Genomic DNA, 16,027 nt, shown 5'->3' on the forward strand with positions numbered 1-16,027 from the left:
TTTTTTTAATTTCGTTGAATATCCATGAGATACAGTTACAAGCTTTCATGTTTGAGTTATCACACAATGATCAAACACCCATCCCCCCACCAGCCAGTGCACATTCCCCACCACCTAAATATCCGAAACTTGGGACATTGTTGCTGGGAAATTACACTGGTGGAGGGGTGGGCGCTGGAATACTGTCTGACTGTACCCACGCATGAGCAGTTTGTAAAAATATATATATATAATAATAATAATAATAAAGGAAAGGACGAAACTGAGATCACCTCGCCTCCACCCTCCGCCACATCTATCGGCACGTTTGGGTTTTCGTGCCCGTGTGTGCGGGTGCGCGTGTGCGCGCGCGGCGGGGGTGGCGGGGTGTGTGTGTGTGTGTGTGTGTGTGTGTGTGTGTGTGTGTGTGTGTGTGTGTGTGTGTGTGTGTGCTGGGTGTGTGCGGGTGCGCGTGTGTGTGCGTGTGCGCGCGCGGCGGGGGTGGCGGTGTGTGTGTGTGCGCGCGCGCGCGCTGGGCACTGTCCCTTTAAGGAGGAGCGCGGGGGCGCGGCCAGGTGAGGGGCGGCGGGCGGCGGGGCGGAGCGCAGTGCGCCGGCGCGGCCGGGGGGGCGGGGGCCGGCTCTGGAGCGCGGCGCCGGCGGGCCGGGCGAGGGCGAGGGCGGCCCAGCAGCTCCCGTGGCCTCGGACGCTCCTCCTCAGCCTCCGCCCGCGCCCGCGCTCGGACCCCGCCGCCCCTTCCGGCCGCTCACCTGGGACGCGCTCACCTGCGGGCGCGCGCCGGGGCGGCAGGATGAAGGACCGGCTGGAGCAGCTGAAGGCCGTGAGTGTCGCCCCCGCCGCCCCCCGGGCTCCCGGGGCGCGGGGTGCTGTGTGTGTTTGTGGGGGGGCGCGGATCGCCTGGCCTGCCTGTCCCGGCCACCCGGGCCTCGGGCTTAGTTCCGCACTGTCCCCTCCCAGGTCATGCGCGGGGTGATTCATTCGCTGGCCGCAGATCTTTCCTGGATGCTTCTCCGGCCCGCCGCCTCCCCCCTTCCTCCTCCCCGGCTGCAGCCGCGACGCTCTGCCGCTGGGATCTGCAGGGTGGGGTGGGGCCGGGGCGGGGGGGGGTGGCAGTCTGGGCCCCGCGCGGGGGGCTCCCAGCGGGGTCACCACCTGCCGCTGCTGCTGCGTGGCGCGGTGCCCACGGCCGGCCTCCCCTCTCCTCTCCCCTGCCCTCTGGTTTCCGCTCCCCCCCACCCCCCCCACCCCCAGCCGGGCAGCCCCCTTCCCCGGGGAAGCAGAGCCCCCGGAGCTCCTGGGATGACGTTCGAATAACTAATCTGATGACAGGCCCGGGGCTGGGGCCAGCCCTTCGCCCGCGCCCGGTTCCGAATGGTTCATTCCCTCCTGGGGACAGCTGTGGGTCGGGCCCCAGAGCGGCGGCCGAGACGTCCAGTCCCCCCCCCCCCTCCCCCTGCCCCCTCCCGGCTGCACACATGCTGTCAACCTGCCCAGGAGCTTCTGTTTGCTTCTAGATCACCACCCGGGGCTGCTCGGCCCTTAGTTCTGTCGACCTCACGCCACATGAAGTACCATAGGCTTTGGGAATCAGGCTTGCATTGATTCACTCCACAAAGAACGCTTGGAGTGTGTTCTCAGTGGCTAGCTAAGGCCCGGGGATTGGGTGACGCGGGCCCCGGTGGGAAGGAGTAGGATTTAGAACTCAACCCTCCCGTCGAGCAAAGTGTGGCAGAGTTTATGAGCTGCTGTGAGGCTCAGGTCTCAGTCTGGACCCACAAGGCCTGATGATTCAACCGGTTTGCCGTTTGGATTCTCCAGCGCCTTCAAGTTTTGGGGGAGACTTGGACTGGTTGAAAATGGGGGTTGCCTCTTGCCCCCTCCCTCCCCCCCTTATGCGTACTGGCAGCCAAAGTGTTGTCGCTGTAAAACGTCAAGGAGTGAGGGTATGAGAGCCAGAAGCACTCCACTGAAGACCGTGGGAGCTCTTTGGAAGTCGCCAGCCGGGGCCTGAGTGGGAGGAACTGCGGGGAAGATGAAGTTGCCTTTCTCTCTGCCTCCACTTGGGTCAGAGCTGGCGACCTCTCACCTGCTGGGCGCGGGGCTGAGAGAGGAGGAGAAGGAGGGCCATGGGAAATCGAGAGAATTGGCAGGGCGGGGTGGATGCCGCTGGTGGGGGTCTCACCCACTCCTGGTCGCTGACCAGGCGGAGTTTGCGGTGCCTGTTCTTTGTGGAGGAGGAGGCCCGCTGAGGCTGGGCAGGAGGGCGTGGGTCACGGAGCGGCTAGGGCCTAGGGCCGGGAGAGGGGTGGACTCGGGCTTCAGTGCTCCTTCTTTCTCTGGGGAACGAGCAGAGGGTTCCCCCCTGGGGATCTCCCTGGAGCCGCCCACCCAGTGCTCAGGAAACTGTACCAAACTGAGCATCTGGGCCCAGACCACACCCTCCCTTTGGTTGGGAAATCCGTTTTCTGAGAAGGCACCTTGCGGGAGCCCATGGTCAGCAGGCTCCGCTCTGCATTCCAAGAACGAGGAGTTCAGCTGGCCCAGGGACCCGGGCCAGGCCCCTCCGCTCTGCCGAGCCTCTTCCTCGCCCACGGTGAAACAGCTCCTTCTGCTTCTTCCTTCTCCTCTTCCCCGAGGGACAGCTGTGTGGGAGCTGTTGTTGTGGGGGTGCTCTGGTGTTGGGGCTGGGAGGGAGACAGCCCCGGAAAGGGGGGATAGGCCCGACAGGTCTGAAGGCCCGAATGTTGGTCACGGTGGCCCTGTGTCCCGTGTTCTTGTGTGTCCCTTGACCGCCTTCTCTAGTCTTTGGTTGTTCAAACTGAAGTTTGGGGGTTCCCCAGGGCCCCTTCTGGCAGTGTCGATCGTATCTCTGCGGACTTTGGTGCAGGTTCTGTAGATTTTGTATTTTTTTTTAAAAAATTATTTATTTTAGTTTTTTGCACTTTGGTTCACACCTGGCAATGCACAGGGGTTCCTCCTGGCTCTGCACTCAGGAATCACTCCTGGCGGTGCTCGGGGGACCATATGGGAGTTGAACCTGGGTCGGCCGTGTGCAAGGCAAACGCCCTACACACTGTGCTATCGCTCCATCCAGCCCTAGATTTTGTATTTTAAGCCCATTCCCACTTCCGTCTTCCTCTGGGGGGGGTGGGGGGCACGGGTGGGAAAGAGAGAAAGAGAGAGAGAGAGAGAGAGACGAGAGAGAGAGAGAGAGAGAGATGAGAGAGAGAGAAACAGCAGCTGCTCTTAACTGCAATGAGATAAACATCTCCTCTTGCTGATTCCCCTTATCAAGGTTGTTAATTTGCACGAAAGGAATTTCACAGCGAGTTGCCTCTGTAACCTCCCTCCCTCCCTCTCTCCCTCCCTCTCTCTCCCTCCCTCTCTCTCTCTCTCTCTCTCTCTCTCTCTCTCTCTCTCTCTCTCTCTCATCTCTCTCTCTCTCTCTCTCTCTCTCTCTCAGTGGGATCTTTCCAAAGGTAGGACAGAAGTGAGCATGGTGTCCAGGGGGCGATCACCTGGAGACAATCAGCTTGGCGCTCTGGCCACCCCAAGGAGGAAGATGGGCCGTTTCATTTCTAAAATTAAATTTCCGTATGCTCTCTGAAAGGACGCATACCTTTTCAGTTGATCGAGCTGCTCCAGGAGAAGATGTGCTGGGGGCGGGGCGGGGCTTGGGCAGAGGTTGGTGGGGGGGGCGGGGTTGTCCGCCCAGCAAGCACTGGGCAGAGGCCAGAGACTGGTTGGGATGTCAGATGTGGCAGGAATTTGAGCCTCACTCGGATGAAGGGAGACAAAGGAGCTTTCTGGGCCCTTTTCAGCCCTGGGGATGGAGAAGGCTCTATAAAAACGTTTCCGCGTTCTGGCCTAAGTTCTTGGAGGCTCTGGAGTCCTGGGTCCGACGTCTCTGAGTTACACCTGTCACGTAGCTCATCATGCCCCCCTTTGGAGGGGGAATTGACATAATCCTGTGCCCCCTTCCACGTGCAGTTCCCTGTCTTGCCCTGCGGCAGCATCCCCCCCGAAGGGCGTACCTCGTGCCATCACCGTCACAAGCCCCCACGCCTCTTATCTCTCGCACGGCGCTTCCTGGTCGGCGTCCTCAGCAGCCTGGCCCTTGGGTGACGCAGGACAGGCAGGCCTGGAATGTCCCAGTGCCCACGCCCAGCTTATCATCACCAGCGGTTCTCCTTGCTCTCTCTCCCGCTGAACTTTGGAGCTGCCCCGGGCCAGACCGTTGTCGCGGAGGCCCGCCTGTGCCTGGCCTCCCGTCAGCCCGCCCCACGCAGCTGCTGTCCGTGCCCCCGGCCTCGTGGCGGGGGCTGCCGGTGGGAGAGGGGCGCCCCCACCCTGGGCCTTAGGGAGGACGGCATCCGGTGGGAGACGCTCAGAGCAGATCCCGCAGCCCCGCGGGCCGTCGCGCAGGGGAGATCCTGGTGGCTCGCCTCGGGGAGAGGAGGACAGGAGCCTGGTGCGTCCCGGAAGTGACCTTGAACTGCAGCCCCTCAGCCAGACCTTAATGTCTTTGGGTATTCGGGTCCTCTCTCCTGCAAGAAAGACAAGCATTGGGGTGGCCCCAGTCACTGTCTCTGTGCCAGTTGCTTCATGTGCACACCATGAGCATCCTTCCTTCCCTCTTTCCCTCCTTCCTTCCCTCCTTCCTTCCTTCCTTCCTTCCTTCCTTCCTTCCTTCCTTCCTTCCTTCCTTCTTCCTTCCTTCCTTCCTTCCTTCCTTCCTTCCTTCCTTCCCTCCTTCCTTCCTTCTTCCTTCCACCTTCCCTCCCTCCTTCCTTCCTTCCCCTCCTCCTTCCCTTCCCTCCTTCCCTCCCCCCTCCCTCCCTCCTTCCTTCCCTCCTTCCCCCCTCCTTCCTTCCTCCCTCCCTCCCCCCCTTCCTTCCTTCCTTCCTTCCTTCCTTCCTTCCTTCCTTCCTTCCTTCCTTCCTTCCTTCCTTCCTTCCTTCCTCCCATCTCCTCTTTTCTCTCCCCTCACCCCCCTTCAGTTTCTGTCTGTCTTTCTTTCTGGGCTTTGTTTTTGTTTTTGTGTCATACCTGGCTTCCTCCTGTCTTTACGCTCAAGGATCACTCTGGCACGCTCGGGGACCATTGGGGGGTGTCGGGGATTGAATGCAGGTGGCTGCATGCAAGGCAAGTGCCTTACCTGTCCTCTCCCCTCCAGCCCCATCTTCCGCATTCTTTCTCACCTCAGCCTGCTCGCATTGTGCAGTCGGAAGTCCAGGTCGGAAAGAGCAAACAGCCAGGGATACAGGGAAGATAAAGGGGAGCATTTCACAAGAAGAATCCCCCCAAACAAAGGTGGATTATGGCACTGGAGAAGCCAGTGATGTCTGAGCCAGAATGGCAAGCATTTGGGACCTCTTTGCAGATCGGTCCATGTTGCACTAGAAAGCCGAGTTAGTTAGCGGCTGTTTTGGGCCACAGTAACGAAACCGGCTGCCTGGGGCTCTTCAAGGAAGGCCCTTTTCGGGGGCTGGAGTTATAGCACAGCAGGTAGGGTGTTTGCCTTGCACGCGGCCGACCCAGGTTCGATTCCCAGCATCCCATATGGTCCCCTGAGCACCGCCAGGGGTAATTCCTGAGTGCAGAGCCAGGAGTAACCCCTGTGCATCACCAGGTGTGACCCCAAAAAGGAAAAAAAAAAAAAAAGGAAGGCCCTTTTCCTCCCGCTGTTCTGTCTTGGGAGGACATCGTGGCCCCATTCACTGCCCACGTTAGAAGTGCCTGGGCTTCTTCAGGGTCAGAGACCTTCAGGTAATGGTGATGGTGGTAGTCGGCCCTGTGAAACTGTATGTCCTTTCCAGCTTCCTCCATTCAGTAACTGTTTATCAACCCCCACTCCTGGAGCTGTCCCCCACACCTCGGCCCCTGCCCCTGCCCCCACCCCCGTCCCCAGGGCTCTGGATCATGACCAGATCTCTTAGCTTCCCAACGTGAGACTCTCTCCATTTAGGCCCCACGCTTGATCCATCACATTTGGAACTGGACAGCGATTTCTGCATGCTCCCCCCACCTCCCAACCCCCTTTTTCTCTTTTTGCTGTGAGCAGACGGGAGGCAGGGCTGAGAGGAGAGTGAGAGGGATTGAGGGGGGATTACCGCTCCATCCACCAAAGGCCAGGAGCGAACAGGCTGGGATGAGAGAAGATTAGTTTTATTTTTATTCCTGGCAGCCGGGAGGGGGAGGCTGGGTGCCGAGGGAGAAGCAGTCGCTCACGGTCATCCCTTTGCCTCGAGCTCCCCCCGCACCCCAACCCCCCGCCCCCCGCCCCCCCCTCCCATCCCCGATTCCTCCCCGATGCCTGAAACCCGTTCTGTGCAGGTTAGAGTGTTTGCCTGTAGCTCCGGACAGCCCCACTCACTGCCAGCAGCCTGTGTGGGCTGGGTGTCTGCTTGACAACAACATGCTTGTCTTCTGTGAAGCCTGGGGCACACGTTGTGACCATGGAACAGGACTGAGACCGTCTCGGATTTGTGTGACTCTCTGTCTCCTTTGTCCCGACGCCTTGATCTCTCGTCCGCCGTATCAGCTCTGACGCAATGACCACGTGCCAAGGGGCGACTCTTTAGTGGACAGGACTGCCCGTGATCCTCTCACCCTGACCCGCCGGGGGGTGTGGTATGTGTGTGTGTGTTTGAGCCCCACTTGGCAGACAGGGGCCTCGACACTCAAACTTGATTGACGGAGAGCCCGGACGGGGAGGTCGGAGGATCGTGAGCCGGAGATGTCTGTTCTGCTTCTCTGTGTCGCCGTACACGGAGCCTCTTCCCAGCGACACCGCTGTGTGTTCCTTAGGGCAGCCTGTGGCAGAGATGGCCTTCCACCGGGGCACCTGTGTCGGACACTGAGCCCGGTTGTTCTCTGTGAGACGATTCATCTCGTCCCTTCCACACGCCTTAGTCATCGTCATGAATTGCTCTGCCCACTCCATTCCCCATGGGTGGGTGAAACTGGATCCGCCCCAAGGAGACAGTTTCCCCAGAAAAGTCCCTAAGGTTGCGCACCGTGCCAAAGGTCACCGTGTCTGTGTTCAAGGATCGATGCCCAAGCTTCTCACCCTACCTCGAGTGCCAGCCCTCGGTGCCATGGAGGCCCACCCCTGCTCGGCAGGAGGGTGAAGGAGAAGCTGAGGTTTTCCAGTTACCGTGGCAGAATCCCACCCAGCCCCCTGGAGCACAGTTCCCTGTGTCATCCTTTGCGGGGAAGGTTCCAGATCCTGAGCCAGCGGCATTTGCCAGGTCTGCCCGGAGCATCCACAGACTGTTTCTGTTGTCGTGGGAAAGGTCACCACAAAGGGTTGTCCTTTCCTTTTTGTTTTATTTTATTTATTTTTAATTTATTTTAAATTTTTGGGTCACACCTGGCAATGCCCAGGCATTCCTTCTGGCCTGGCACTCAGGAATTACTCCTGGCAGTGCTCGGGGACCCTATGGGATGCTGGGAATCGAACCTGGGTCGGCCGCCTGCGGGGCAAAGCCCCTATGCGCTGTACCTTTGCTCCAGCCCCAAAGAGTTGACCTTTCAGCAGCTTGCCCGCCCCGTCAGGTCCAGCCCTCGGAGGGGCCGGAGACCATACCTGCCTCAGGCCTGTGTGTCTTCCGTTCCCAACCCGCTCCCGGAGGGCTGTGGGCCGGATGGTGCAGTGGAGGGCGGGGATTCTGCAGAGGACCTTACCTTTCCCACCCGCGCCCGCCCCTCCCCGCTCTCCCAGACCTTATCTCCAGCCACCTTTCCGTTAGTCCAGGCTGCGCGCCTTCCTCTCCTCGCTTAGGTCAGCCCGCTTTCCGGCTCAGGGCCATTCCCATGGCAACTCCCCCAGTCTTTGTCTGGGGCCCGGGAGTGAAGTTCAACCCGCACTTAAGTTGATTAGCGGCGCGGATCACCGTCTGGGTATGCTTCGCCGTCTGAGCAAGGGCCCTTTCGCTGGAGCCTCCAGCTCGCCTTTCCTTACTTCCTCTCAGTCAACTTTTGACTCTGGGTGAATTTTATTTTTCTAGTTAATTATTTGTATTTTGCTTTTTTGGGTCACACCAAGCAATGCACTGGGGTGACTCCTGGCTCTGCTCTCAGGAATTACCCCTGGCGGTGCTCGGGGGACCCTATGAGATGCTGGGGATCGAACCTGGGTTGGCCGTGTGCAAGGCAAACGCCCTCCCCGCTGTGCTATCGCTCCAGCTCCGCTGCTCACCTCTTGCCACGGCCCCCGTCCATTTGTCCAGTCCCCGAAATGGGAGAGCTTCCTTCCCTGTTTTTCTCAGTGCCAGACTGGATCTGGATTTCATGGGCGTCACCAGGAATGACCCCAGCTCTGCGCCAGGATCCAGCCCCCGGCCCTGCTTGGCCTCTGGGTGATGACGGGCTTCCTTAGCCTCCCCCGGCCTTGGGGAGTTTGTCCATCTTCCCTTCTCTTCCTCGGGCTCGTCAGGTGGCTGGGGGAGCAGCTGGGGTGCGCGTCGCCCCCAGGAGACATTGCCACCTGACGGTGGGGGCCCAGGGCCCTGCAGCCTCTCACCCGCTCTCTACCCCCACCTCATCAGGTGCCCGTGAGCCCGTGACTTCAGACCCGTGGTACTTTCCCTTCTCAGTGCAAACACACGGAGGGGCCCGGGACAGTGGGTGGGGTGGTGGAATGATGCCATGGCAGCCGGGGAGCACTGGCCTCGGAGGGCGCCTTCCCCGTGCTAACTGGGGGGCGTTCTGGAACGGAGGACCCGAGAATCACTACTCACTGCCTCCCTCTCTCAGAGGCCATGGGGACCTGTGGGATGCCCCGTGGGTGCGGAGGGGCCGGGTGGGCTGAGAGGAGGAGGGGAGAGGTGCAGGCTGCGAGGTGCCTGGGGTGGGGGGAGGAGCACTGAAAGGGCTGGGATGACCTTTCTGTTGATCCCGCCCTGTGAGCGTTCTCCGACCAGCTCCTATCCTCTGCAGCATTCGTGGGATTCACGCCCCGGGCCCCGGCCCCACAGCTCCCCTCTCCTCTCTGGCGTTGGGGGCCCGGGGGCTGCAGGAGGGCAGGGCAGACCAAGCCTGCTGGCCAGGCCTGCCGCGTCCGGCCTACTGCTGGCAGCTGTCACCTGCAGTAGCCGTCGGATGCTTCTCCGGACGGGACCTTGTAATGAGCCGAGAGCGTGGCGGGGGTTGCGGTTAAGCACAGGACCCCCAAGCTCCTCTCCTGAGAAGTGCACCTGGTGGAAAATCACCCTTGGCTTTGCCTGTGGCCTTGGGTGAGATTCGGCGCCCAGAGCGAGTGGGGGTCTCTGCTCACCCATCCCTCTCTCTCCGGGGTGGGGAGGTTAAACCCAGCCCCCCCCAACAACAGCCCCGGGCACCGCCGGGCCCCCCTCTCATCTCAGCCGTCTCCTACAACAGCCCCGGGCACTGCCGGGCCCCCCTCGCATCTCAGCCGTCTCCTCTGCCCGCAGGACGCACCCCTCGCAGGCACAATGCTGGAGGGCGCCCTGGCTTCTCCCCTTTTCAATAAAGTTGCTGACGTTGAGGGGCTGGAACGATAGCACAGCGGGGAGGGCGTTTGCCTTGCACGCGGCAGTCCCGGGTTCAATTCCCAGCATCCCATAGGGTCCCCTGAGCACCGCCAGGAGTGATTCCTGAGTGCATGAGCCAGGAGTGACCCCTGAGCATCGCCGGGTGTGACCCAAAAAGAAAAAAATAAAAGTTGCAGACGTTGAGTCTGGGAGACAGGAAGCGCAGCTGCCAGAGAAGCTCCCGTCCTGGCTTCGCCCCGTGTTAGCCGCGCGATGATCCGGGCGAGTCAGACCCTCGCTCCCCTCACGCACGCTCCCCCTCAGCATCGGCCGGCTCTCCTTCCTTTCCTCGTGGTTGTTCTTATTTGTTTAGTTGGTTGGCTTGGGGGCCACCCCCCAAAGTGTGGATCACTCCCCGTAGTGCTCCAAGGGGTCTGGGCTGCTGTGGGGGACGGAGCCAGGTCAGCCTCGTGAGAGGGGAGCATTTCCCCCCCCCCCCCCCACTGTACCGGCCTCCAGGCCCTGCCACCCCCTTTCTTTACTTTCGGGTTTTGGGCCACACCTGGCTGTGCTCAGGGCTTATTCCTGGCAGTGTTCAGGGGACCCTGTGGGGTCCTGGGGATCAAACCCGGGTCCATTGACCCTACGGAAGGGACCCACTGTTGCTAGCTCTCCGGCCTCCTGCCCTTTCTCTCCTGACAGGAGCTTTCATCCCTTTCATTGTTCCCTTTTCTGGGGACTTGTCAGGTCTCCAGAATCAAAGGCGGGGAGGAGTTAACGTCGCTTTCGGGGAATGGGACTTGCCTAGGCTCTGTCCCCAATAATGGAATGTGACGTCTTGCCAAATGCACGAACAAGACGAGGGAAATAAAACACCAAACGTGACCCGAGACCTAAACACCCAATTTCACAAAACCATCAATCATGTGCCCACGTTTCCGGACAAGTGCTAGGACTGAAAGAGGAACGATCGGCTCAGTAACTGCCCTCCTCCTGCGTGGCAATCTGTGCAAGCTGCCGAAACGGGACCCAGGGGAGCTGGGTATCTCTCAATGCACAGGGCAGAACAATGACTAAATTTCGGGGGTTCCATGAAACGACTTTTTCTGGGGGTCCCACACTCAGCTCCGGAGAATCGCCAGAACCAGTCACGTCTTTAGCAGAAACTCTTGGAGGGTAAAACGAGGCTGGGCCCCTCCTTTAACTGGCACGGTCTTGGCATTTAATCTGCACCACCGTCGCTCTCTGCAGTTCCCTGAGGTCACCTGATGTCATCCCCACAGCAGCAGCCAAGGCACAGAGAGGTTCAGGCACCTGCCTCAGATCACACAGCCACGGAGTGGCGCAGACAGGGTCAGACGCGGCTCTGTTTTTTCACATTCATGCCAGCTCTCTCTCTCTCTCTCTCTCTCTCTCTCTCTCTCTCTCTCTCTCTCTCTCTCTCATTTGTGCATCTAAGACGAGTCCAGTCTGTTTTTAATGGATCTTGCAGCACCCCCGGCCCGGAGTGGGCCGGGCGTCTGCTCGCACAGCCTAAGGTCAGGGCCCGAAGCCTGAACGTTACTGCTCATTAGCTGAATCACTTCGGGTGAGTTATTTGACCTAATTAAGCCGCTGCCAGCTCTGGAAGTGGGGAAAGTAATCGCCGCCCCTCCTAGGGCCCCCGTGTGAGTTAAATACACCTCTGGAACCACAGAGTGTCCGCACCAGAACCCACACGCCTCTCGGATGGCGTGGGGTCATCGGGGACCTGGGGGCCCGTCCCCGTGTCCTCTGATGGCCGGGGACTGACCTGGGCACGAGCGACATCCCAAGTGTCTCTGTCATCCAAGCGAGGTGGGTGTTTGTCGCGCCGCTGGAACCGGGCCTCGGAAGTGAAAGTGGTGTCTTGTTCCTCAAGATCTCCTGTTGATTCCTTAGGGCCAAGGATGTGGGGGGGAGGGGGGGTTGTGGGGGAGGCGCCAGGCAGTGGGGAGGGAAGTGGTGTTCCCGCTGGGAGGGTTTCCCTGGCCCAGAGACGGTGTAGGCAGGAGCGCGGGCCTGGCCGGGCCTGGGCCCAGGGCCACGTGACTGACTGTGCAGGAACAGAGCTCCAAGTGCTCGCCGAGCGCCTGCCTCGTCCCGCTGATGACTCAGGACTGGGAAAACCAGCAGCTGGGTGGTGTGTGTCTGCGAAGCCTGAATCCGTCGACCCCCCCCATCCCCCCCCGCAGCCCGGAGGGTGGCAGGCGAACGGAGGGGACCCCGGAGAGCAGAAGCGCTAGCCCTGATTGTCTCGCTGCTCTCGCCCGCAGAGAGCTGTGTAAGCAGGGGGACAAGGAGCCCGAGTTCTGCTCTGGTCCTTGGCTAATCTGCAGTGGGCAGTTGAGGACCGGCTGTGCCTTCCTGGTCCCGCCTGTACCGGTCTCGGCCTGTTAGTGCTTCCCTCTCTCAAAGCTTCCTGCGAGCTCTCCCGGCCCCCCCCCCCCCCCCGGCTTGACCGGGGACACTTTCCTTCCTCAGGACCCGGCACCCCCGCAGAGAGTCAGAGAGCCAGCGATCGGTGCTGTCCGTTTGGGATGGCCCCTTTTCTTCCTTCCGCCCGGCTGCTCTGGTTCGGAATGATCCTTCCGGAATTGCTGATGGTTTTCAGCTTTGTGGCAGAGTGAGGGGATGCTAGACTTGGTCTTTCCCCCTTTTTTAAGATTTTATTTATTTATTAGTTTGCTTTTGGGGGTCATACCTGGCGATGCTCACGGGTTACTCCTGGCGGTGCTCAGGAGACCAAATGGGATGCCGGGGATCGAACCCGGGTCAGCCACATGCAAGGTAAACGCCCTACCTGCTGTACTGTCACTCTAGCCCGCTAACCTTGGCCTTAATTTATTCAACAGCACAGTGGGTAGGACGTTTGCCTTGCACGTGGCCTACCCGGGTTCGATTCCTCCGTCCCTCTCGAAGAGCCCAGCAAGCTACTGAGAGTATCCTGCCCACACAACAGAGCCTGGCAAGCTCCCTGTGGTGTATTCGATATGTCAGAAACAGTAACAGTCTCACCATAGAGATGTTACTGGTGCCCGCTCGAGCAAAATTGATGAGCAATGGGATGACAGTGCTACAGTGCTCCTTATTCTTTGGAGTGCATCTGCTCCTCTGCGTTCAGGGTGGGTGGGCTGGCCCAGCCCGAGCGCTTCCTTCTTTCCTCGCTTGACCACAGGACCGTTTCTGAAAGTGAAATCTTCTGTTCAGCCCCGCCGTCTGAGGCGGAGACGAGGCAGAGGGTGTGAGGAGGCCAGAGAGAGGGAAGATGTGAGGGTCCACCTGCTTGATTGCTCCCTCCTCGACGTCTCTGTGTGGTTTTGGTGGTTCACATCGAACCTGGTTCAAAGGTGCCACAGAGCCACCCTGAACCGCCAACTTCCTTCCTCGGTGTGAGAAACCCAGGCTGAGTGGAGCCGGGCAGTGTTTCAGGGGGCCAGAGGGTCTCTCTCCCAGCCTGGCTTCCTTGCTCCGGAGCTCGGTTGATGCTGCCCTGGGCACCCTGAAGTCTTTTTTTTTTTTTTTTTCTTTTTGGGTCACAGCCAGCGATGCTCAGGGGTTACTCCTGGCTCTGCACTCAGGAATTACTCCTGGCGGTGCTTGGGGGACCATATGGGATGCTGGGGATTGAACCTGGGTCGGCCGCGTGCAAGGCAAACGCCCTACCCGCTGTGCTATCGCTCCGGCTCCCGCCCCCACAGTCTTGCTGACGGACTCATTGGGCCACTGGGCAGACGGGCAGAGCTGGAGCCCCCGTGGTGAAATCAGAGCTGGAGAAGGCTGGAAAGCCTTAGAGCTACTGTCACCTGCAGTCCCCAGCTGTAAGACATAGAGCCGGGGGCAGGTGACACAGCTCGAGGTTTAGGCTTGGGGCGGCCAGTGACGAGGTAGCTCGAAACAGAAGGGGGCTGTTCTGAGAGCAGGAAGTGCCGAGCCAGAGGAACCGAAGATTCAGATGCCTGAGTGTGAGCTCTGGGGAGGTCGTAATCCCCCGCGTCCTCGCTGAATTTGGGGGCACATTTGAGGGGTGTGAGGGAGGATAGGGCCTGGCTTCTTTCTTCATGCATCGTAGGTCTTTGGGGATAAGACCAGGAGGCTGGGGTGCGGGAAGAGGAAGTGGGTGACTGGACTCGTGGTTCTTTTGTACGTTTTTTTTTTTTTTATTGCAGCTGATATTGCAGCTACAGTAACGTTCTTATTACCACACGTCTTGATCCTTTGATAAAGATGCTCAAGTTCTTTTGCTGTGCTCAGGCCTGTGGGCTACAGATCAAGGGCCTCATATGCTCTTTTTTTTTTTCTTATCTTTTTGGTCACACCCAGCGATGCACAGGGGTTACTCCTGGCTCTGCACTCAGGAATTACCCCTGGCGGTGCTCAGGGGACCATATGGGATGCTGGGAATCGAACCTGCGTCGGCCTGCGTCTGCAAGGCAAACGCCCTCCCGGCTGTGCTATTGCTCCAGCCCCCTCATATGTTCTCTTGGCCCAGGGACGAAAGTGCTGGGCTGTCTTAGAAGGGAGGTGGCCCTGGGATTTTAGTCCCTGTGTCACGTGGCCCTCATGTAACTTGTGATCAGGGCTTTTCCTGGGAATTTTCTGATCTAGGTTCAATTTTGGTGTCTTTACTGATTTTTTTTTTTAAATTGAAGTTATTCATGTATTTTTCCAATAATGGTAACCCTTGCTGTACTGGGAACTCCCTGCCTGGTGATCCCAAAGCCTGCTTTCCATTTTCGGTCGTGACCTTCTGCTTGGGTTGTGGGCTGTGATCTGTTCCTCCCCTCCCCTCCCCTCCTCTCCCCTCCCCTCCCCTCCCCTCCCCTCCCCTCCCCTCCCTTCCCCTCCTCTCCCTTCCCCTCCCCTCCCCTCCCCTCAGGGTGGGTGTTACACTCAGCAATGCTCAGAGGTTACTTCTGGCTCTGCACTCAGGAATCACTCCTAGTGGTGCTCAGGGGACCCTATAGGATGCTGGGGATCGAACCCGGGTCCGCTGCATGCAAGGCAAACCCCACACCCGCTGTGCTATCGGTCCAGCCCCTCATCTGTCTATTTCTACCCGAAAGAATTTGGTGATAGAAGGTGCCAGTTGCTCTCAAGCGTCAGATCCTGCTGTCCCTCCCCGTTCCCTTCCCTTTGTCCAGGTTAAACTTACAGAGAAAGCTGGCTGGTCGCTCCACTGAGTTTTCGCTTTGCCCACGGGACTCTAAAATTGCCTCTTGAGCCTCACAGAAACTCATAGAAGACATTGTTCTTCCTGTTTTGGTTGGGGTTCAGACGCGTTGGGCCATTTGTTTAAAACTCGGTGCCAAGCATATGACAGAGCTGGTTCTGGAACTCGAGTCATCTAAGGCCTTGCTTTGGTGTGTGAGAACGCCCTGTGCCTCATTACAGCTTGCCCGGCCAGCGGTGAGCTCGCGGCCTGCACGCTCTCCTCGGGTGGCTGCCGCCGCCTTCGGGAGGGGGTTGGCGGAGGTCTCTCAGCCCCCGAGGGCAGTGGACCTTGCTTGAAGGTTCCCGAGGATGTGGCTTTGCCCAGCTCACACCTGCTCTAAGGGAAGGGGACCAGACTGCGACAGCAGGGCCTGCCTAGAGGCAAGAGGGGATTCCTTTGGAGGCGCGAATTCCCGGGGGCTCAGGAATACAGGTCCCGAGACCTGGTGCTTTCCTCTCTGCTGCAGGACCCCCAAATTTCCAACCTCCCAAAATTACCCTGAGCCCATCGGCATGGGTTATCCTGCTTCAGTAGGCTCCAAGGGCCACCAAACTTTAGATGTGGCCGGGGGAATCCTAGCCACTTGACCCTGTGAAATCTAGTCATTTATTCAGCCCAGGACCACCGTTTCTTCCTTCCTTTCTTTCTTTCTTTCTTTCTTTCTTTCTTTCTTTCTTTCTTTCTTTCTTTCTTTCTTTCTTTCTTTCTTTCTTTCTTTCTTTCTTTCTTTCTTTCTTTCTTTCCCTTTTGTGTCACACCCAGCAATGCACAGGGGTTACTCCTGGCTCTGCACTCAGGAATTACTCCTGGCGGTGCTCAGGGGACCATATGGCACACTGGGAATGGAACCTGGGTTGGCCCCGTGCAAGGCAAACGCCCTACCCGCTGTGCTATCGCTCCAGCCCCAGCCAGGAGCACAGTTTCTGTAGTGTGGTAGGTGTGCAGTATGCATGTGGGGTTAATTGATGACGAGTACAGTGCTTCCTTTTGTTTATTTTATTTTATTTTTTGGTCTAGGGCCACACTTGGTGGTGCTCCATGCTTATTCCTAGCTCTGCAGTCAGGGATCATTCGTGGTGACCTTCGGGGACCATATAGGAGTGCAGGGATTGAATCCAAGTCAGCACATGCAAGGCAAACTCCCTTCCTGTTGCACTGTGGCTCTGGCCCTCAGTGCTCCATTATAATGCTAAAGGGACAGAAGCTGATTCTGGCTGAGTGCTGCGCAGCTCATTGAAAGAATCTGGGACTTGATCTATTCCTGAACCTGTTTTAAGTTGAGGAAAGACCAAAGGGA

General features: G+C 58.9%; 1 protein-coding gene and 1 pseudogene across 8 annotated transcripts in view; both read left to right on the top strand.

Annotated features, from left to right (window-relative positions):
* Positions 1–609: 609 nt before the first annotated feature.
* STX3 (syntaxin 3) overlaps positions 610–16,027 on the top strand; it is a 49,085-nt gene continuing 33,667 nt past the window's right edge. For all 8 annotated transcript variants that reach the window (XR_008630649.1, XM_055141401.1, XM_055141397.1 and 5 more), the window contains exon 1: positions 610–820. Coding sequence is in view for 7 of the 8 variants with exons in the window: in XM_055141401.1 (XP_054997376.1) it covers positions 791–820 (30 nt within the window). In the remaining variant the exon portion in view is untranslated. The remainder of the gene's footprint in view (positions 821–16,027) is intronic.
* On the top strand, positions 9,200–9,330 carry LOC129406390 (small nucleolar RNA ACA64; annotated as a pseudogene).

Source organism: Sorex araneus, chromosome 6 (assembly GCF_027595985.1).
Source record: "Sorex araneus isolate mSorAra2 chromosome 6, mSorAra2.pri, whole genome shotgun sequence".
Lineage (NCBI taxonomy): Eukaryota > Metazoa > Chordata > Mammalia > Eulipotyphla > Soricidae > Sorex > Sorex araneus.